We start from the raw sequence: 22,928 nt of genomic DNA on the forward strand, positions 1-22,928 counted from the left end.
AAATCTCTAGGGCCTGATGGCATTAATCCGAGAAGACTTAAAAGAGCTGGCTGATGTCATCACGAGGCCTCTCTCAATGATTTTTGAACAGTCTTAGGAATTTGGAGAGTTCCTGGCTGACTGGAAGATGGTGAACATTGTCCTGATTTTCACAAAGGGCAAAAAGGATGACCCTGGAAACTACAGGCCTGTCAGTCTCACTTCAGTGCCTGGTAAAGTCATGGAGAAGATTATCCTGGGAGGTATTGAAAAATACCTAAAGGGCAATACAGTCATTGTTTACAACCAGCACGGCTTCATGAGGAGAAAGTTCTGATTGTCAAACCTTGTTGGGGTCGTCCCCCCCCCCCCCCCCCCGTGGTGTGGGGTCCTGGGGGAGAGGACCCTGGGCTAGAAGGCATGGGGTTTCCCTACTCCTTGGTGAATCCCATTCCCCATTGGTTGTTTTGTGTTCCCCTGCGCGGGGAAGGACCCTCTGGTCCCATGATTGCTACAGTTCTTCTGCAGTCACTGGCCATGCGGCTGAAAAATAAACATCTCTAAAACATCTACCAATAATCGGTCCATATTTCTTTTCCACGGGCCTCGCTGTCTTATACATGTTGCAGTAATCCCCGCTGCAACAAAACCTGATTACTTTTTATGACAAGGTAACCCACCTGGTTGATCAAGGGAAGCCAGGTGATGTCATCTTTTTGGATTTCAGTAAAGCTTTCAATACTGTCTCTCCCAGGATCCTTCTGGACAAAATGTCCAGCACACAGCCGGATAAACACATCATGCGATGGTGTCCTGGGTAACCCTAAATGTTATTGTATTCCATATCTATCTATGCCCAAAAATGGTTGCTGTCTCTTTAAGACTGCAGACAGAAATGGGGCTGGATGGCATGCCATGGTCCCTTTAAAAAGCCGGAGCAGTACAGCAGACTCTTTCTAGCCCTGTGATCTTTGACTTGGGCAGAGTCTCTCTCTTGGTTTTTGCCATAGAGCTGAGGAAGCGCAGGCGGAGGCTTCCGTTTTGGGTTCTCTTTTGGGTATTTTCCCCTTTTTGGAGAAGGTGTGTTCTGTGGTCTTGGACTGCCTTGGGGCAAATTCCAGGAGTGACTGCCTGCAGTTGCGGCACCAAACCAGGAAAGATTGGAGCAGCCCCACTCCATGCGGTCCCCAGCCTGCCAGCAACGCCCAGCTGAAGCGAGAAGGCACCAAGTGGCCCCAGCCTGCTGCTTCTGCCAAGAAAAAGGCAAACTCCCTCCATGAGTTCTACCCTTGACTGAGTGCCAGCCGCCTTTCTCAATGGAGCTGCTGTCACCGGAGAGATAAGAGGCGGGGAAGAGCTGAGGTCCCTTTCCCTTTGTCTTTTGAGCAACGCAGGCGTCTGTGGGGGCTGCCATCTTGGAAGGGAGGAATATTCCGCCATTTAAAGTTTCTCTTTGTTTCCGTGGAGTTCATGATGATAGGAAAGATGTGTGCTAATGTCTTCACAAACAATTCCATGGGTGAGGGTATGGGTGTTAATGCCTTTGAAATAGGTCTTAGTGTCTCTACTAACTTAAAGCCGCAGGTTTCTTACAGAACCCAGACAGTTTGACTCCTGAAATAAACAAATGGGTCCACACAAGCCTGAGTTTCTGAACTTTTGGGAAAATGACATGTTTAAGGGGGGAATATGTGGTAGGCGGTTCAGGAAGGCTGTACCTTCCTAGTACCTCAGCCAATGGGGAAGGGAAGAGGGGAACATCTGGCCGGGAGTTTAAAAGGAGGCTGTGTCCTCCAAAACCTCAAGGGAGAAAACCTCACAGGCGTATGTCCCAGTGGACTCTCTCCCTTTATTTCAACAAAGTTGCAGGAGTCCTCTGTCCTCTTTATGGACACTGGCTTTTCACAGTGTGATTTTTCCACGCAATGAGATTTAGCAATTTTGTATCTAGTGATTATTTACTGTTATTTTTTGCCTGTTGCTGCTTTGCTTGTTAGTAAACTGTTATTTTTTTCACTTATATTTACTCATATTTTGTTTCTCCTTATTGGTGGAAAGGGATTGGTTAAAACAAAGGAGGAGAGCTCATTTTAGAGTGTTCCCCTTAGATTGTGTTAAACCAAGACAGATGGGTGAGGAACTGGTTCATGGGTCAGGCACAAAGGGTTCTAATGAATGGGGTGACATCAGACTGGCGACTGGTAGCTAGTGGGGTTCTGCAAGGCTCCATCTTCAGCTCTGTGCTCTTCAACATCTCCATAAGTGACTTGGACACGAGACTTGAAGGGATACCAAGCAAGGTTACAGATGATACAAAATTGGGAGGAGCTGTTGACTAGCTCAAAGGCAGAGACCCCTTGATAAATTAGAGGGCTGGGCAATTGCCAACCATATGAAGTCCAATAAGGGGAAGTGCCAGATTCTGCACCTGGGATGGGGCAACCCTGGATGTATGGAAAGACTGGGGAAGGAGATGCTGGAAAGCAGTGCCATGGAAAGGGACCTGGGGGTCCTGGTCGATGGCAAGTTGAATATGAATCAGCAGTGCCCTGGCAGCAAGGAGGGCCAGCTGTGTCCTGTGGTGCATCAGGCAAAGCATCGCCAGCCAGTCAAGGGAGGTGATTGTCCCATTCTGCTCTGCACTGGTGTGGCCTCACCTCAAGTACTGGGTGCAGTTTTGGTCACCACAATACAAGAAGGATATTGAGCTATTAGGGAGTGTCCAAAGGAGGGCAATGAAGATGGTGAAGGGCCTTGAGGGGAAGCCATACAAGGAGCTGCTGAGGTCACTTGGCTTGTTCAGCCTGGAGAAGAGGAGACCGAGGGGAGACCTCATTGCAGTCTACAACTTCCTTGTGAGGGAAAGTGGAGGGGCAGGCACTGTGGCGATCAGTGGCAGGACCCGAGGGAAGGGCCTGAAGCTGCGTCAGGGGAGATTTCGTTTGGATATTCAGAAAAGGTTCTTTATCCATAGTGTGTTTGGGCACTGAAACAGGATCCCCAGGGAAGTGGTCACAGCACCAAGCCTGACAGAGTTCAAGAAGCGTTTGGACAACACTCTCAGGCACATGGTGTGACTCTTGGGGATGGTGCTGTGCAGGGCCATAAATTGGACTCAATGACCCCGGTGGGCTTCTTCCAACTCAAAAAATTCTGTGATTCTGTGAATACTGTATTCGGTGTATGTGACAAGGTTTTTGTAGCAGGACAGGATGTTTTCAGGGGTGGCCTCTGTGGGAAGAGGTGAGGGGCTGCCATGTGTTTGACAGAGCCAATTTCAGCTGGCTCCACAACAGCCCCACTGCAGGCCACAACCAAGCCAATCAGTGAATCTGGTGGTGCCTCTGTGAAAACATCCAAGAAAGTGCAGAAATCATCAGACACAGAGGAAAAAATTGTGGTTTAGGCATGGTACTAAGGTCAGAGAAGGAAGAGAAGTTGCTTCATGGTACTGGAGCAGATATTCATTGCAGCCTATGGAAGACCAATGCTGGAGCAGTTATTTTTTTCCTGAAGGACTGTAGCCTGTGGGAGAGCTCACACCAGAGCAGGGAAAAAGTGCAAGAGGGGAGAAGGAGCAGAGAGAAACCACTATATCCTGAGAGTAATCTCCATTTCCCGTCTTCCTCTGTGCTGCTTGAGTGGGCATAGGGGAATCTGGAATGAAGGAGAGAAGTTGGGCATGGGAAGGGGGTAGGAAAGGCATAGTTTGTTTCAGTGTTTGTTTTTTTTTCTCACTACCTGAATATCTTTTAATTGGCAATAAATTAAATTATTTTCCCCAAATTGAGTCTCTTTTGGGAGACAGAGGAGTAGAAACTCCTGCAATTAAAGGAGGTTTTGATTTACAACCCTGGAAGAGACTAGGTTTGGCTTAATTGACAGAGATTTATAGATCTTAAACAAAAGGATCACAAGCCTGTGTTCCTATAGTTATAAGTAAATGGATGTTGGTGGAGAGTTTTAAATATAATAATGTGATTTTATATAGTTTAAGTTAAGAATTTAGATGGTATAATAGAGACATCTGTGTGTACGTGACATGAGAATTTATTGGTCAAGACACAGCTGCATTGCAGTGAGAAGTGCCACAGGTGATAGGTCATAAAGTCAAAACAAAGTGTCACTTTAAGTGCCTATTGGATTAGAAAGTTATAAATTATGATGTAACTTTAAATCTTGTGACTTTTGCCATTATTCTGAGGTATTGTAAAATCTCACGCTTCGAGACTGATGCATTTTGTTATTTTAAGCAATAAATCCGATTAGTCGCGTAGTACCATCTCTCGTAATTAATTAATCCAACGGGTTGTTGGGGTTTTTTAGGAGTTCTAGTTTTTTTCTGTTAAAGGAATTTTCCCTCATACTGTTACTAAGACGACAAACCACTGGGTACTTAAGTAAAACAGAGCTACCCACTAGCAGTGGGGTGCTCCTGGCTACTCTTTTGTTTCACCTGAGTGTGGGGTCAGTTGGGTCTCGGCGTCCAGAGAGAGAGGAAGCTGGTTTTCCTACGGCTGCTTTTCTTTCTGCTGGAGAAAACACCGGGATCCCAAGCTCGCCTTCCCTGCCCCGCTCGGAGCCGGGCCGTGGCCACCCTGCCCCGCCGCTGCTTAGAGCTTTCACTACGTTGTAGCCGTGCTCGCCCTGCCTGCCTAGACCTCTGGGGGGTATCCCGTTTGGATACATCCCGTCTGCCACCCGGGACTTGTGCTCGTCCCTGCCGTCCCAGCCTGCCGTTCCAGCCTGCCGTTCCCGAGGGTCCGGCCAGACACAGGGGCCAGCTGCCCATGGGTTTGTGAAGCCTTTGTTCCATCCCTTTCCCAAGATCCCAGGGCACCAGTGCCGCATGCTCCCTGAGCTCGCTCCGGAGCACCCCCTGCAGCCGCGGGGAAACCATTGCACCTGCCCTGCTCACCGGGAGCCTCCAGCGCCCCTGCCGGCTGCAAGCAGAACTGCACCCAAGGGGAAAGGGCCTGACAGCCGAGAAGGCTGGGACTGGGCTTGTGATTGTTTGCTGTTACTGCCATAGTTATTGTTGTTTGTTTGACTGGTTATATATATATAATAGTAAAGAACTGTTATTCCTATTTCCCACATCTTTGCCTAAAAGCCCCTTGATTTCAAAATGATAGTAACTCGGAGGGAAGGGGGTTGCATCTGCCATTCCAAGGGAGGCTTCTGCCTTCCTTAGCAGACACCTGTCTTTCAAACCAAGACAGATCTTGGCGCCCAACCGTGGGGCCTGAGGGCATTAAGAGAGAGAGGTGAAAAAGGAATAACCGTTCCTGGATAACTTAATTTTGTGTGCTGGATATAGGAACCTTGTTAGGCAGCACTATGTGGTCTAGTTTACCCTGGTTCAGGTGGCAAGTGATCATGGCTATATTCTTCCCCTTTGCAGCTCCTTACCTAATCATGGGTCCTCTGACTAAGGTTACCATTGCTGTTATCCAGTTTGCACTACGGGTTGAGAAGGTGAGGAATTCATGGATTTTTAACTTCCTCCAGAATGTGGGTACATGGATAAAGGGCTATCACACCCTGAGTGCATGTTTTTGGGGTTATGTTAAAAATGGTACCTTCTTTGAGGAAATGACACCAGGGGAAGTTTTCTCCAAACCCCTCAACCAGTTCTTTCGGCCCATCCCACCAATTTTCAAAGGGTTTAGATTCCCTCTGAGTACTAACCAACTGGTGCTGGTAGGCCTACTCTATTTAGCACTCAGGGATAAGTTGAGATTGGCTTGGATAACTACGCAGACACTGGCCCCAGAGACTAGAGATCCTACCCCAGAGCCTGATCCTGCCCCAGAGCCTGACACGGCCCCAGACACTAGAGATCCTGCCGCACAGCCTGATACCGCCCAACAGCCCACCTCAGAAATGGACTACCTGAACGGGGTGGGGGTACTGGTGAAAGGGATGCAGGAGATATGCCAGGAGATGGGCCAGGGGATATGCCAATTGCTAGGGGAATACACCTCCTCAGCTAGTGAAAAACCCTCTCCCTGCCCCAAAGAGGGTGAGTCCGATGGTGCAGCAGTAGAACCCACAGATGTTACAACCGTCCAGGTTTCAGCTGAACCACAAGGACAACCACAGCCAGCAGCAGTCGCCCCTGTGCAAAGGAGGAAGTGTAAGACCAAATCAGTACAACCAGTTAATGATGATGGGGAACCAGGGCCCTCACAACCAGCAGGAGAGCCAGAGCCAGAAATCATCACCGAGTCCCTGTCGTATGACAGTCTCCGTGGTATGCGAAAAGACATTTTGCGAAGGGGGCGTGAGCCTTATACAACCTGGCTGCTTTGGGTTTGGGACCTTATGGGCACAGGTGTGCAACTGGATAGTGGTGAGGCAAGGTATCTGGGATCGTTGACCCAGGACCCAAGTGTGGACCAGATATTTGTGAGGGAGCCAGGGCCCCTTTCTCTCTGGGAGCAGCTCTTAATGAGTGTGTGAGAAAGGTTCATTCACAAAGACAGAATGTAGGAGTACCATCATAGAATGCAGTGGAAGACACTTGAGGAAGGGATCCAGCAGCTAAGAGAGGTGGCAGTATTAGAGGTACTCTTTGGGAGGGATGGACAACATGATAATGACCCCGACAAGGTCAGGTGCACAGGACAGATGATGTGGAACCTGGCAAAGCGAAGTCCACCGCAATACACTACCTTCATTGCAACGATTGATGCTGACAATAACCGAGAAACAGTGGGCTCTGTTGCCAACAAGCTCAGGAATTATGACAGTATGGTCAATGGTCCGCTGAAAGCTCATGTCTCTGCTGTGGTCCTGTATTACAGCTGGTGGTGGGGTCCGAGGCTGTGACCCAGGAAGAGATGACCGGTCCAGGGAGATGGTCCCGAAAGGAATCGCCTTCCCGGGGTCCGGTGTCTTCCTCTCAGCTGCTGGCAGAGGAGCCCTTGCAGAAGCTGTCAGCTCTATAGTGATATCAGCTCGTGATTCCAGCTCAGCTCTGCAGGGCAGCCTCTAGGCCAAACCAGACCAGAGAGAGAGATGAGAAGGCCCGTGTGGCTGGTTCCGCACGAAGGTAGCTTTATTGTGGGTCCCCTCCGGCACAGGGAAGCCAGGGACAAGCTCTCTCTCTACAGAGGCGAATTGGTCTTCTTTTATAGGAATACAGGGGATCAGCAAGGGAACCAGTGGATTACAGAGGGTCTGGGATAGACCAATGGGTTACAGAACGATCTGCATAGGGCCTCCCAAAGGATTGTGGGTCTACTTTTCCTCACCATGACTCAAAAGTAGTCACCTTTCCAGGGAGTCCTGCTGGGCGATTGCGAAATCTTTTATCTCAGCAGACATCCCTCCAGGGCAGTGGCTGGACATATCCCACAACTCCCCCTTCTGTATTTATTAAAAAAGGCATTCCCAGCAGCCTTTCTGCAGCAACGTAGGAGGCAGGAGAACATAAGTAACACAGTAATAATTACAATGAATACCCACAAAGCTCCCTTAATCAAAGATGCAATCCATCCCGTTATTCCCCATCGTCCAAAAAGGTCATTGACTACTTTTAGGTCATCAAGGCTGTGGTGAGGACAGCATCAACGTAGACACATTTCATCTTTGGGCAGGGATGGGGCTTCTGAGAGGGAATACAAGCAAGATTTGTTAGCTTTGTGGTGAGAGGGGAGGTTTTGGGGTTTAGGGAAGTTTGACAAGGGTTGAGGGAAGGGGATATTTTGGGGTAACAAGGGGTGATAACATATAAACCAGGGATCAGTTTTTCCAGGCTGTGTCTGGCCTACGGCTTGACTGTTTGCTGTAGCTTCTTGTTCAGCTTTCTGTTTCATCTGCTGCCGTGTGGGAGGACGATCTTTTTCCTGGTTGGTGGGCATCCGGCGATGTTTTCGTCTCCATGCCGAGCTGGTCTGGTTTTGGGGAGGTCCTGTATTTGTCTCAGGAGGGTTCTTGGTGTTTGTGGTAGCAGTGTTTGTAGGGCCTAAGTATGGTTTAATGCTTTTTCCTGGGAACCACTTCGGGCCAGATGGTAGCTGGACACAGGCGTAGCCTCTCCCCCAGGTAATCAATTGGAAAGGCCCAGATACCTGGTGTGTTTCAGGGTCATTCACCAGCACTGGTGGCTTCTCCGTGAGCTTAGCTTGGGTTGAATTTGAGAAGTGGCGGAGTACCGGGGGGTCAGGCTCTGACGATGTACCATTTAGGAAGTTAATGACATAGAGAGCCTTACAGAGTCTTTCAACAGGAGACAAGATTTCTGTTTCTCTCCATTGCTGGTTGAGGACTCTTTTGAGGGTTTGGTGGGTCCTTTCTACGATGGATTGTCCTGTGGGATTGCTAGGTATGCCTGTCTTGTGTTTTATTCCCCATTGGTTGAAGAAATCTTTTAACTTGTGAGAGGTGTAGGCAGGCCCATTATCTGTTTTGATTTCTTCAGGGACTCCCAGGGTGGCGAAGGCAAGGAGAAAATGCTTGATGACATGGATGGCACTTTCTCCTGCATGGGCTGACGCAAACACTGCCCCAGAAAATGTGTCAACTGACACATGCACATATTTGGATCTCCCAAAGGATGGGAAGTGGGTTACATCAGTTTGCCACAATTGGCAGCTGTTCAGACCAGGGGGGTTGACTCCGGTACCCATAGATGGTATTTGGTAGTTCTGGCAGTTCGGGCACATTGCAATGATAGCTTTTGCTTGATCTTTTGAAAGCTTGAACATTCTGACGAGTGCAGGAATGTTTTGGTGAAAAAATGCATGTGACAACTTTGCCTGGGCAAAGATGTCAGGGACGTTTGCAGTCTCTGCTGTCATGGCCAGTGCATCTGCTCTCCTGTTCCCTTCAGCAATGGGACCAGGGAGGTCAGTGTGTGACCTCACATGCATAATGTAGTAAGGCTGTTTTCTGTGCGAGCTTAAATGGATTAATGTAGAAACCAATTGGTATAGTTTTTGGTTGGAGACCTCCTTTAGAAAAGCATGTTCAGCCCTCATAGCTATACCAGCGACATAAGCCGAATCTGTGACCAGATTAAAAGGTTCATCTTTAAACTTCTCAAAGGCTCTGACAACAGCTGCTAATTCAGCAATCTGTGGAGATCCCTCTACTATTTGGATATCAGATTCCCATTTCTGGGTATTGGGTTGTCTCCATGTCATGACAGACCGATGTGATGAACCATCAGTAAAGACGGTCAGAGCTTTAAGAGGTTTTCTACTTTGGATTAATTTTGGAATCAATTTAAAAGCTGCTTCACGGTAGAAAAGTCTATGTTTTGGCATGTGAACGGAAATTTGGCCTGTGTAGCTATCTAGGGCTAAGTGGAGGCTCTCATTGGTCCGGAGCAACAGCCTCAGATCTTCAGTGGTCAATGGCAAGTGTATGCATGCGAACTCACACCCTGCAAGAGAGCGGAGACGAGTTCTGGCCTTTTTTATTAAATGTGCCATTACTTCTTGGAAGGTGGTTAATCTCTTTGTAGGTTGATGGCTTGTGAAGACTCATTCAAGTATCAGCAAAGGGTCTCTGAGTTTAGGGTCCCATTGGAAGATCAGTCCGTGGAAACGGGGAGCTTTACCCAAAACTTCAAACTGGAGAGGCAGGCTGGGTTCAACGCGATGGGCTTGGCGTGAAGACAGGGCTTCTTGAACTTTAGTGATGGTATCTCGGGCTTCAGGTGTGAGGACACATGGAGAGTCCAAGTCTTTGCTGCCGTGGAGGAGGTTGAAGAGGGGATCAAGGTCTTCATTTGTGACTCCCAGTAGGGGGCGTATCCAATTTATGGATCCACACAGGCTGTGTAAGTCCCTTAGGGTTTTAGGGTCCTTTTTGATGGAGAGTTGCCTGGGTACGATGGTTCTCTCACGGATCTGGAGGCCGAGGTAAGTCCATGGGCTGGAGTGCTGCACTTTGTCCTCACGAATCTCGAACCCTGCTTCTTCTATGGTTTCAATTGTCTTTTTAAGAGTTCTGTCCAAGTAAGTTTTTTCTGATGTACAGATTAGTATGTCATCCATATAGTGGTAAATGATTGCTTCTGGAAACAGGCTCCTGATGGGGGATAGAATGTGGGCGACGTACCACTGGCAGATGGTCGGGCTGTTCTTCATGCCTTGTGGGAGGACGAGCCAATGGTATCTTCTGAGTGGGGCTTCATTGTTAAGAGAGGGGATGGAGAAGGCGAACCGTGGTGCGTCCTGGGGATGGAGCGGGATGTTAAAGAAACAGTCTTTAATGTCTATGATGGCCAGCAGCCAGTCTCGGGGCAGCATCGATGGTGATGGCAGGCCGGGTTGGAGGGGGCCCATGTCTTCAATGACCTCATTGATCTTTCGTTGGTCATGGAGTAGTCTCCATTTGTTTGTGCCAGGCTTTTTCAGTACAAAGACAGGAGAATTCCAAGGATTTGTAGTCTCAGTGATATGACCTTTGGCAAGTTGCTCTTCCACCAGGGCTTCCAGCGCGCTGAGTTTTTCTTTATCAAGGGGCCACTGCCTTGTCCATTTTGGGTTGTCAGTCTTCCAGGTGAGCGGGGGAGTAGATGGCAGTGCGCGTTTCTCAGTGGCCCCAGTCAGAAATCCTGGCTGGGAATGGTAAGAGTGGCACCCCACTGGGATAGAAGGTCTCTGACCCATAAGGTGATGGGGGCTCTTACCACGAATGGTCAGGTGGTCGCTATCTTGCCCTCAGGTCCTTCAATGACAACATTTTGTTTGCTCCTCATGGATACTGCAACTCCACCAATCCCGGAGATCATACCTGCCACTGGCTCCAGTTCCCAATTCCCTGGCCACTCGGAGCGGGCGATGATGGTCACGTCTGCTCCGGTGTCCAGCATCCCTGGGCGGTAGACCCTCTCTCCTTTACAGAACAAGCTGCACTCAATGGTCGGTTTGTTTGAGCCCACGATCTCTATCCACATTGCTGTAGGATTGAGGGGAAGCTGTTCTGGGCGGTTCTGTGGAAGTAAAAAAGCTTGAGCAATCGGTGTTCCCTGTGGGAGAAAGAAAGGTGTGTCCGTGCAGCAAAGCTGGACAAGAATCTCTTGTCCAGGGTGCACTGTTTGTATCTCAGGTAATACAAAGAGTTGTTCTGGACCATGGATGGTATCACTTAGGATAAGAATGTCCCATGGGCCGTCATGAGGTCCATACTTTCCTGTGGGAATACGATGAAAACGCTTGTCAACAAAGTTAAATGGCAGTGATGTTACCAGTTGGCGTCTCATTCCGATCGGTAGCGCTCCGTGTGTTGGATCCTTCTCATGTGTTCTGGGATCGCCTGGGATGATGGTGCCGGGCGAGGTCCAGCTGTCTGCTCTCGGTGGTCCGATGTGGAGTTCACAGCTGAAGCGGGGTAGTATGGCCTTTGATTTGTTGTCTGGGCGCGGGGCCTTGACACCGCGCTCCGATAGAAGTTTTTTGGACGCTGCTGGTGCTGTTGCTGTCTCTGGTGCCTTTGGTAGGCTGTACGACGGTCCTGGGTGGGTGACCTTTGTGGGCAGTCCTTTATAAAGTGTCCAAGTTCCCCACAATAGAAACAGCGGGCATTCTCCTTAGAGACTGCTGCAGCAAATGCACCGGAAACTCCCTCTGTGATGCCCTTTACAACTGCTTGGGTCATTGTGTTCTCTGTGGATGTGTGTCTAGTACAGGTCTCTATCATTTGTTCTATTGTGGGTTCTGTGTCCATGGGTAGGGCCCTCAAGATATTCTTACATTGTTCGTTAGCATTTACCATGGCAAGTTTGCCCAAAAGTTCCTTTCGTCCATCCGGACTTTCTATCTGTTTCTCTAAGCTAGCTTTCAAACGATCAACAAACTGAATGAAGCTTTCATTTGCTGACTGTTTGATGTTAGAGAAATATTGTGTAGGAACAGAATCATCAGGGGTGAGAAACAGCGATGTCTTAGCTGCAATAGCTATGTCTTGTAATGCTACTTCAGGTAAGGTTGTAGCTTGATCTGAGGGTTTTTGGAGGTCACCTTCTCCAGCCAGTTGTTCTATTGTCCAATCTGTCTGATTTGCATCTTTAGCATAAGTGTCAGACAGTGTTTTTAAATGTCTTTTCCAATGCCTTTCCCATAACATATATTCGGGAGGGGAAAGGATGCAGTTAATAATGTTTTTAATATCATGTGGTACTAATGTATAGGCAGAGAAAGTGGCTTCCAATAAGTTTCTAAAGAAATGTGACCCTCTCCCATGGTCTTTTGCTGCCTTGCTAAGCTCTTTGATTTCTTTGTATGGGATAGGTTCCCATGTTTTTGTAGATGGACCACCCCTCCTCCCTCTCCCTATAATGACTGGAAAAGCTGAAATTTTCTGAGCCAACTCCCAATCCCCCTCCCGGTTCGCTTCCCTGCGTGTCTGTGCCCATCGGTCTTCAGATTCAGAGTCAGAGCTGCTGCTACTGTCATCTGAACAGGAGGGATAGGCTGTGGCAGGGCAGGGCTGGGATACAGGGGGCCTAGCGCGGCGTATTTGAAATGCCGGCTCTGCTTTACCCAGGGCAGGGATGGCGGGGGCTCCGGGGTGGTTTGAGGGGTGGGAAGGGGTCCTGTTATGGCAGCATGTGGGTGGAGAGGTTGTACAGCAGCAGGTCGTTTGGGGGGTCGGGTTACAGGTAGTGCCGGTTTCGCAATTCCATGTGGAGTCGGGGTGGGCAAAAGGAGGGTGGGGGGGGGCCATAGGCTCTAGCGCAGCAGCGGGGGGAATGGGGATTGCGCAAGAACCCGTAGTAGGGGGAGGGGGGGGTGCAGGGAGATGGGGAACATCAGCACGGATTGTGCAAGATGCAGCTGGGAGGGGGGAGACCGGGTGTGCCGGCGCCTGCCAGGGTGGCAGAGCCATTTGCGGTGGGGGAAGGGGGGAGGGGGATTCCATTCTATGGGCGATAGCCTGAGGCGGTGCCGCGGATAGCTGCGTTCCGCCAGCGGCGAGAGGGGCAGACGCTGGCGGGGGGCATGACGCTTGTTCCGTGCCCCATGATGTGTGCACAGAGCTCTGCGGGACCGGTCCCGTGTTGTACCATGCTTGCTCCGTGGGTGCGGGGGGGAGCAGCGGCGGGGCGGCTTGCTGGGACGGGGCCGCTGCGTTGGGGTGTGTGGGGGGCAGGACCGCGTGGAGCAGGGACGCGGAAGAAGACTGGGACGCGGCAGGAGACTGGGACGCGGGGGCATGGGATGCGGTGGGGTGGGGGGGATCGAAGGCACCGCGGGCCGGTGCGAGAGGGGAAAGGGTGGTGTTGTGCGGGGAGGGTTGCGGAATACCAGGGGCACAGGGAGACGGGGCTGGGGGCGGCTCATCCATCCCGGGGAGGGGGGATGAGTCTGGGATGGGTGCCGCGTGCGCTGCCTGGAGGGTGACAGCGGAACCGAGGGGGCGAGCAGGGGGGGCCGGACAGGGAAGGACCATCGGGAACAGGGGATTGGGGAAGGGAAGTGGGGGGGCCGGCGCCCCTGCTGGGCCAGGGCCGGGGCAGCTGGCTGGGTCCGCGCTCTGGCTGGCCATTGCCGGAGGCGGAGAGGGGGGATGGGAGGGGGAAAGGGCAGAGAAGGGGTTTGGCTGAGGGGGGGGGGTTTCGCACGACACGTTTTAACCAATAAATGAAATAAAGGAATGAATTTTGAAACTGAGAGGTTTCCCGAGACTTGAGAGGATTACAGTTTTTTCCCCACACTGTCCCAGAACGAATCAGAAAGAACAGAATCGGTGGTAGCTTCAGGGAAATTTAGAGATATCCAATTAGTGAAAGATTTAAGATTTTTCTTAGAAAGAACACCTTTACGGAATTTAAAGTCAGATTTTAAGAGAAGAGTCAGAAGAAAGGGGTATAGGTGTCTCTCAGATTGGGAAAGGCTGGGTTTAGCTTGCCTATGTCCCATCTTAGTTTCTCCCTCAGCAGAAAAAGAGAAAAAAAACCAAAATAACTTATAATGCGCGCAAGAGGAGGACAGAGCTCCAAGTTTAAACTTACAAATCCCATTTTCTGGTGGGGCTGGCTCCTGGAAAGGTCTGCTGGGGGGATGGTCTGGCAGTTCGATCCTCAGGGACTTAGTCCTAGGTTGGAAGAGAGGGTCTCGAACTGTCCCCGTCCGAAAGGCCTGCTAAAACGTAGGTCTGTCTTCAGAGGAGCAGCACACGAATGGCTGGTTCTGTCTTGGCGATCAAGACGCAGCTCAGGCCAGGTCCGGATTCCAGGGTCCAAGGCTGTTCGAGCGCCAGTTATTACAGCTGGTCGAGGGGTCCGAGGCTGTGACCCAGGAAGAGGTGACTGGTCCAGGGAGATGGTCCCGAAAGGAATCGCCTTCCCGGGGTCCGGTGTCTTCTTCTCAGCTGCTGGCAGAGGAGCCCTTGCAGAAGCTGTCAGCTCTTTAGTGATATCAGCTCGTGATTCCAGCTCAGCTCTGCAGGGCAGCCTCTAGGCCAAACCAGACCAGAGAGAGAGACGAGAAGGCCCGTGTGGCTGGTTCCGCACGAAGGTAGCTTTATTGTGGGTCCCCTCCGGCAAAGGGAAGCCAGGGACAAGCTCTCTCTCTACAGAGGCGAATTGGTCTTCTTTTATAGGGATACAGGGGATCAGCAAGGGGACCAATGGATTACAGAGGGTCTGGGATAGACCAATGGGTTACAGAACGATCTGCATAGGGTCTCCCAAAGGATTGTGGGTCTACTTTTCCTCTCCATGACTCAAAAGTATTCACCTTTCCAGGGAGTCCTGCTGGGCGATTGCAAAATCTTTTATCTCAGCAGACATCCCTCCAGGGCAGTGGCTGGGCATATCCCACAGTCCTGGACCTCAAAGAGGAGATGAAGGAGATGAGGGAGGAGATGAAGAAGATCAGTGTGGCACCAGTGCGAGTCACAGGCCCCCAAGTCAGAGCCCGTCATCCCCCAGCTAGAGAGAGAGGGTACACGCCACGAGCTGAGCTGTGGTTTTTCCTGTGTGAGCATGGGGAAGACATGAGAAGGTGGGATGGGAAACCCACCTCTGTCCTGGCAGCGCGGGTGCGTGAACTCAAGAAGGGAGGCACTAACCGAGGGGGTTCCGCTAAGGTGAAGGTAGCCTCAGCCTCCCGTGACCGAGCTGCCAGGTATTACAAAAAGGAGGATGATATGTCGGATCCCCTTGAAAGTACCTCGAGCATGTACACCCAGGGAAAGAATGATAACCAGGGCTAGAGGGGCCCTGCCTCTAGCCAGGGAGAGGCACAGGAGAACTGGGTTTTCTGGACGGTGTGGATTCGAAGGCCTGGCACATCAGAGCCACAAAAATATGATGCATTGGTTGATACTGGGGCACAGTGTACTTTAATGCCATCGGGACATGGGGGCAGAACCTGTCTCCATCGCTGGGGTGACCAGGGGATCACAGCAGTTGACCGTGTTGGAAGCTGAAGTGAGCCTGACTGGGAAGGAGTGGCAAAAGCATCCGATTGTGACCGGCCCAGAGGCCCCGTGGATTCTGGGCATAGACTTCCTCTGGAACGGCTATTACAAAGACCCAAAAGGACTCAGGTGGGCATTTGGGATTGCTGCTGTGGAGGCAGAGGGCATTAGGCAATTGAACACCCTGCCTGGACTATCAGAGAATCCTTCTGCAGTTTGGCTCCTGAAAGTGGAAGAGCAACGAGTGCCAATTGCCACCTCGACAGTGCACCGCCGGCAGTATCGGACAAATCGAGATGCTGTGATCCCCATCCACAAGATGATCCGTGAGGTGGAGAGCCAAGGGTGGTCAGCAAGACCCACTCACCCTTCAACAGCCCCATCTGGCCTGTGCGCAAGTCTGACGGGGAATGGAGATTGACTGTGGACTATCGTGGCTTGAATGAAGTGACTCCACTATTGAGCGCTGCTGTGCCAGACATGTTGGAGCTCCAGTACGAGCTGGAGTCCAAAGCAGCGAAGTGGTACGCCACTATTGACATTGCTAATGCATTTTTCTCCATTCCTCTGGCAGCAGAGTGCAGGCCTCAGTTTTCTTTCACCGGGAGGCGCGTGCAGTACACCTGGAACCGACTGCCCCAGGGGTGGAAGCACAGTCCCACCATCTGCCATGGACTGATCCAGACTGCACTGGAAAAGGGTGAGGCCCCAGAACATCTGCAGTACATTGATGACATCATTGTGTGGGGGAACACCACAACAGAAGTGTTTGAGAAAGGAGAGAGAATAATTCAAATTCTCCTGGAAGCTGGTTTTGCCATCAAGAAGAGCAAAGTCAAGGGACCTGCCCAAGAGATCCAGTTCCTGGGAGTAAAGTGGCAAGATAGACAACATCAGATTCCCACTGAGGTCATCAATAAGATCACAGCAATGTCTCGGCCGACCAACAAGAAGGAAACACAAGATTTCCTAGGCACCATCGGTTTCTGGAGAATGCACATTCCCGAGTACAGCCAGATCGTGAGCCCTCTCTACCTGGTTACCCACAAGAAGAACAATTTCCACTGGGGCCCTGAACAGCAGCAAGCCTTCACCCAGATCAAGCAGGAAATCGCTCACGCCGTAGCTCTTGGCCCAGTCAGGACGGGACCAGAGGTGAAGAACATGCTCTACTCTGCAGCCGGAAACAATGGTCTGTCCTGGAGCATCTGGCAGAAGGTGCCTGGCAAGACTTGGGGCCGACCACTGGGATTCTGGAGCTGAAGCTACAGAGGGTCTGAAGCCAACTACACTCCCACAGAGAAGGAAATCTTGGCAGCTTATGAAGGAGTCCAAGCTGCCTCAGAAGTAATCGGCACAGAGGCACAACTCCTCCTGGCACCCCGACTACTGGTGCTGGGGTGGATGTTCAAAGGAAAGGTTCCTTCCACGCATCACGCCACCGACGCTACTTGGAGCAAATGGATCGCCCTCATCACGCAGCGCACCCGAATTGGAAACCCACGTCGCCCTGGGATCTTGGTAATAATTACGAACTGGCCGGAAGGTGAGACTTTTGGGTTATCTGAAGAAGAAGATGAGGAGCAGGTGACACGTGCCGAAGAAGCCCCACCATATAACGAGCTACCCGAGAGTGAAAGACAATATGCCCCCTTCACTGATGGTTCCTGCCGAATTGTAGGCACTAGCCAGAAATGGAAAGCCGCTGTATGGAGCCCCACACAACAAGTTGCACAGGCTACTGAAGGAGAAGGTGGATCAAGCCAATTTGCTGAACCCAAAGCTGTTCAATTAGCTCTGGACATAGCTGAAAGAGAGAAGTGGCCAAAGCTCTACCTCTACACTGATTCATGGATGGTAGCCAATGCTCTGTGGGGTTGGCTGGAAAGGTGGAATAAGGCAAACTGGCAGCGCAGAAGAAAACCAATCTGGGCTGCTGAGGAGTGGAAAGGCATTGCCACTCGGGTAGAGAAGCTATCCGTGAAGGTCTGTCATGTAGATGCTCACGTCCACAAGAGCCGGGCTAACGAAAACATCGTAACAGCAAACAGGTAGATCAGGCTGCGAAAATAGCGGTGTCCCAGATAGACTTGGATTGGCAACATAAAGGAGAGCTGTTCCTAGCTCGATGGGCCCATGATGCCTCAGGCCATAAGGGCAGAGATGCCACCTATAAGTGGGCACGAGATCGAGGGGTGGATCTAACCATGGACAGTATCTCCCAGGTGATCCATGACTGTGAGACATGCGCTGCGATCAAGCAGGCCAAGCGGGTGAAGCCCCTGTGGTATGGTGGGCGATGGTCCAAATACAAGTATGGGGAGGCCTGGCAAATTGATTACATCACACTGCCTCAAACACGCCAAGGCAAGCGCTATGTGCTCACAATGGTAGAAGCCACCACTGGGTGGCTGGAGACCTATTCTGTGCCTCACGCTACGGCCCGGAGCACCATCCTGGGCCTTGAAAAGCAAGTCCTTTGGAGGCATGGCACCCCTGAGAGAATCGAGTCTGACAATGGGACTCATTTCAAGAACAGCCTTATAAACACCTGGGCTAGAGAACATGGCATAGAGTGGGTGTACCACATCCCTTACCATGCACCAGCAGCTGGGAAGGTTGAGAGATGTAATGGACTGCTTAAAACCACCTTGAAGGCACTGGGTGGGGGGACTTTCAAAAACTGGGAGGTGCATTTAACAAGAGCCACCTGGTTAGTTAACACCCGAGGCTCCACCAGCCAAGCAGGCCCTTCCCAATCCGAACCCCTACAAACAAGAGACAGGGATAAGGTTCTAGTGGTGCACATGAGAGGTATGCTTGGAAAAACTGTTTGGGTTAAGTCTGCCTTGAGCAAAGACAAAGCCATCTGTGGGGTTGTCTTCACTCAGGGACCAGGTTGCACCTGGTGGGTGATGCAAAGAGATGGAGAGACCCGATGCATACCTCAAGGGGACCTTGTTTTAGGGTGAACTACCCACGGCTCTGTACTTGTATCAGTATCAGCATGCATATAATGTATATAATTTGGGTGATGCATGTATTTATATGGTTAAAAGGGGCAAGTTTAATGTAACATGTTAGTATGGGAAAAATTCGGCGTGGATAATGTTGGGGTTTTTTAGGAGTTCTAGTATTTTTTCTGTTAAAGGAATTTTCCCCATACTGTTACTAAGACGACAAATCACTGGGTACTTAAGGAAAACAAAGAGCTACCCACTAGCAGTGGGGTGCTCCTGGCTACTCTTTTGTTTCACCTGGGTGTGGGGTCAGTTGAGTCTCGGCATCCAGAGAGAGAGGAAGCTGTTTTTCCTACGGCTGCTTTTCTTTCTGCTGGAGAATGTTGGAATTGTAAAAAGAAGAGAGGCCCGGCTCCAGCGGGGGGAGAGACTTGCAGACCAGCCAATATGGTTGATAAGCGCAAAACTCCATCTATTAGCAATCCAAAGGCACTTATATAGTATACCAGCTTGTTAACTCCTAAGTGGCTTAAAGCTTATCAAAGCACATTTCTACTTCTACATAATTGGACTTACATTGGCAAGCTTCTACAGTTATGTTATGATTAAAAGAATTCAGAGTTTACCTCCCTTCTCTCTCGGTCTTATCTACACAGCTGTACCTTCTCAAAACTCCCTTCTTGTTCCCAGCTTGGTTCTCACAGAGATTTTTCTCATGGAGAGTTTTTCTCACACACAGGCCTTTTGCTTCCAGGCCTATTGCTTGTATAGTTCTTTTATTGATCCCATAATTCTATCAATGATCCATGTCCCTGATCCTTTAATAATTGCAACAGGAGAAAACACCAGGATCCCAAGCCCACCTTCCCTGTCCCGCTCGGAGCCGGGCCGTGGCCACCCTGCCCCGCCGCTGCTTAGAGCTTTCACTACGTTGTAGCCGTGCTCGACCTGCCTGCTGAGACCTCCGGGGGGTACCCTGTTTGGATACATCGCGTCTGCCACCTGGGATTTGTGCTCGTCTCTGTCGCTCCAGCCTGCCATTCCAGCCTGCCGTTCCAGCCTGCCATTCCAGCCTGCTGTTCCCAAGGGTCCGGCCGGACACCGGGGCCAGCTGCCCAGGGGTTTGTGAAGCCTTTGTTCCATCCCTTTCCCAAGATCCCAGGGCACCAGTGCCGCATGCTCCCTGAGCTCGCTCCGGAGCACCCCCTGCAGCCGCGGGGAAAACATCGCACCTGCCTTGCTCACCGGGAGCCTCCAGCGCCCCTGCCGGCTGCAAGCAGAACTGCACCCAAGGGGAAAGGGCCTGACAGCCGAGAAGGCTGGGACTGAGTTTGTGATTGTTTGCTGTTACTGCCATAGTTATTGTTGTTTGTTTGACTGGTTATATATATATAATAGTAAAGAACTGTTATTCCTATTTCCCACATCTTTGCCTAAAAGCCCCTTGATTTCAAAATGATAGTAACTCGGAGGGAAGGGGGCTGCGTCTGCCATTCCAAGGGAGGCTTCTGCCTTCCTTAGCAGACACCTGTCTTTCAAACCAAGACAGGGGTGGAGCACGCAATTTCTATAAAATATTACTAGCCCTGTATATGTACCTTGTGTTTTATTTTTATACAGATGCACACACATATATAAAAACATGCAGTGTAGCATTACTGATTATAATAATACATGATAAATATATCTATACCTAACGCAAATGTGTTAACTGATCTGAAGGTAATGAATAACCAAATACAAATTTGATAGCTATGAATCCTTTTTGGCTGGACTTGGGCTTTATACTGTAAAGTCTTCAACATCCAGGTTGAGCCTTCAACCAACTAAAATCTTTGCTTGAGCCTAGAGGGTACCACAGAGAGGCATAGGGTGGTGAGAGGCACCTTTTGGCAGACTTCTGGACATGGTTATCAGGGTGTGGTCTATAGACCACCACTTGTGTAATGTTGGTCCACACAAGGCTCCTTGCCTGTCTAGTGAGTTGAATATTTTGAGGAACGCAACAAAGGCAGTGGGTAAGAAAAGAGAATATATGTGTACAAAATTAACTGTCTTTTGCAATGTCTTGGGGAAAAGCCTGGTTTTATATTGGCATATAACATTTTGCTTTTAAAAGCTTACCTAATATCTACATTTTTATTTAGCATGGTAATTTCAGCCTCTAAACCAATAATCATTAAAAATACTTGAAAAGTATAAGAAGGTAGAAGAATACCAAATAAATAACAAACGTAACATTTTAAAAATATTTAAATTAAAACTAAAGCAAGAAACTTAAAGTAAAATTTTTTAAAACCCAAAAGAATTTTAAAAATAAGGGGTTTCTAGAGAAGGGGGTTGGTTGCAGCGGGAGAGATAATATGATTTCTTCTGTTCACCATTAATTTTACTAACCTCAGGGTATGGTCCAAAGAGTGAAAGAAGAACAGGAAGCAGCACCAATCCATTGAGAACTCCCAAAATGGTTAAGATTGTCAAAACAGCAAAAAAATACCTGAAGTAGGGTTCAAGGGGGTGGGAGTGGGAAGAGAAGAGGCACAAATATTGTAAGAATAAAGGCATTGCATACTATTGCAAAATATATTAAAAAATGAATATACTAAATTAAATATAAAATATTACTAATATTGCACTAAAACATTATATCACTTTATACATAGGTTATCTTCCTTTGGTTTTTTACCTTTTGGATTAAAGAATGCACATCACACAACTCAAAGTTGATAAAAGAAAGAAAAACAATTAAATTAAATTGTCTTTCTCCGTAACTTTTACAACAAAATAAGAAGTTAGTGGCACAGTATATGGACTACCCCATTTATGGTCCAGCTTTGTTTTGCGAGAGTGGACTTTTATAATTACTGTATCCCCAGACTGGATATCATGTACTTGCATTCCTGCTGGTACTGGTTGAAGTCATTGGGCTTGTGCTTTATTTTCTTGTAGATGCTTTTGTACTTCCATGCAAATTTGATAACCCATTCATCTCCATCTAAGAGGCTGGTCCTAGCAGGGACAAAGGTCCCAGGTATAATTAAGTGTCTGCCAAACATTCTTCCTGTTGATGACAACTCTAGAGGTTGGGGAGGGGTATTTCCAATATCCTGATATCCTATAGTACTATTCCTAAACTTCAGGCCTTTTTAAACCTATCTGACTACAAGTTTGAGTAATCTTATTATTTCTTTCAATTTCATTGGAGCCTTTGGTATGAGCTGGACAGTGCACCAAAGCGATTTCCCTTGGAAGTTTAATAGCTTCCAATAGCATTCAGATTTCAGTTCCACTAGAAATATTCTTTTCTGCTGTGGTAATGAACTCTCATTCTTTCCATAGCACGGATGCTGCATGACGCTCTCCAAAAGTGTATTTAGAATCAGCATAAATAGTCACTCATTGATTATGTCCCCATCAGGGACATGTTGTTAATTCAGTGTATTCAGCTCCTTGGGCACTCACCAAGGATTGTAGAGGTTCTGTTTCAAGTACCTCTAAGTTTCTCACCACTGCATGTCACTGTGTGTCATTTTTCGTTCCTCTAGTATGGAGATCCATTGGTGAACAAGGTTAGATCCAAGTTGTCTAGAGGGTGATCTCACAGATCTTCCCGTAGCTGGCTGGAGTGAAACACTACCTCAGCATAATCATGATCCAACTCACCATCAGAGGGAAGAGACAATAAAATTGCTGAATTCAAAACAACGTATCTTTTCAAAGTAATATTGTCTGCTTTTAAAACTGTTGATTCATAAGGATGTGCTCTTTGTGGGGACGATGTTTGTGTAGCATGTGTTTTAAGAATCAGTTCTATTTCATGTGGGGGACGCACAGTGGTTGGGTGACCCAGAACCAATGGTTTGCTCCTTTTCGTGATAGTTGCTGTTATTGCTGTCATGTTGACAAGGGAATTATTCCCTGCTGCTACAGGATCCAGTTCAGTTGAGTAATAAGCCACAGAGCAGCAGTGTGGACCTAGCTTTTGAGTAAGGACTTGTAAGGCCCCAAACAACCTCACTCGACAAGACACTTAAAAGGGCTTACAGTTGTTCATGTACTCCCAGTTAGACGCATGGGAGAAATACCGACAAGATATTCTCAAGAGGTCAAAACAACAAAAAGAACTTTACTGGCAACTTTAAAAAAATCAAAGAAATTTTGGCAAAAGGTTTAGAGCAGCATTCAATAAACATGAAACACTTCTCAAAGCATTAACTTGGCCAATTTAACTTAGCAAACTCTAAGCCCGTTCAATTTTAAGTTACTCAAAAATTCCAAGAAGAGGGAATTAGAAGAAGAAGAAAAAGACAGAAAAGATATAGAAATCACACATATAGCTACCAACTCCTGGATTCCAGTGGTGTTCAGATAGAAATTCCAAGAGGAGGTAGGGTCAAGATGTATGCTTGCCTTGTGTTCAGCCTTAAATACCCCTTGGCCTTCCTGGGCCCTTCCCCCAGGTGGGACTTCTGGTCATTTGGCCACTCAGGAACTGGGTTAGGGGCTCCAGAGGCAAGTGTGGAGCATGGCCTCCACTGTGCCAGTGATTGGCAGCCACTGCCAGCCTGGGATACTGGCTCTAGGGGGGTGGGGGATGTGCAGGGC

At 49.1% G+C, this 22,928-nt stretch overlaps 1 protein-coding gene across 1 annotated transcript in view; it reads right to left on the bottom strand.

The window, feature by feature from the left end:
* Nucleotides 1-22,928, bottom strand: part of LOC309584583 (protein patched homolog 1-like) — a 253,048-nt gene that overhangs the window by 12,569 nt on the left and 217,551 nt on the right. The window contains exon 21 of the mRNA XM_082300678.1: nucleotides 20,721-20,820. Within this exon, the coding sequence (XP_082156804.1) occupies nucleotides 20,721-20,820 (100 nt within the window). The remainder of the gene's footprint in view (nucleotides 1-20,720; nucleotides 20,821-22,928) is intronic.

This window comes from Coloeus monedula (genome assembly GCF_965178545.1).
Source record: "Coloeus monedula genome assembly, chromosome: W".
Classification (NCBI taxonomy): domain Eukaryota; kingdom Metazoa; phylum Chordata; class Aves; order Passeriformes; family Corvidae; genus Coloeus; species Coloeus monedula.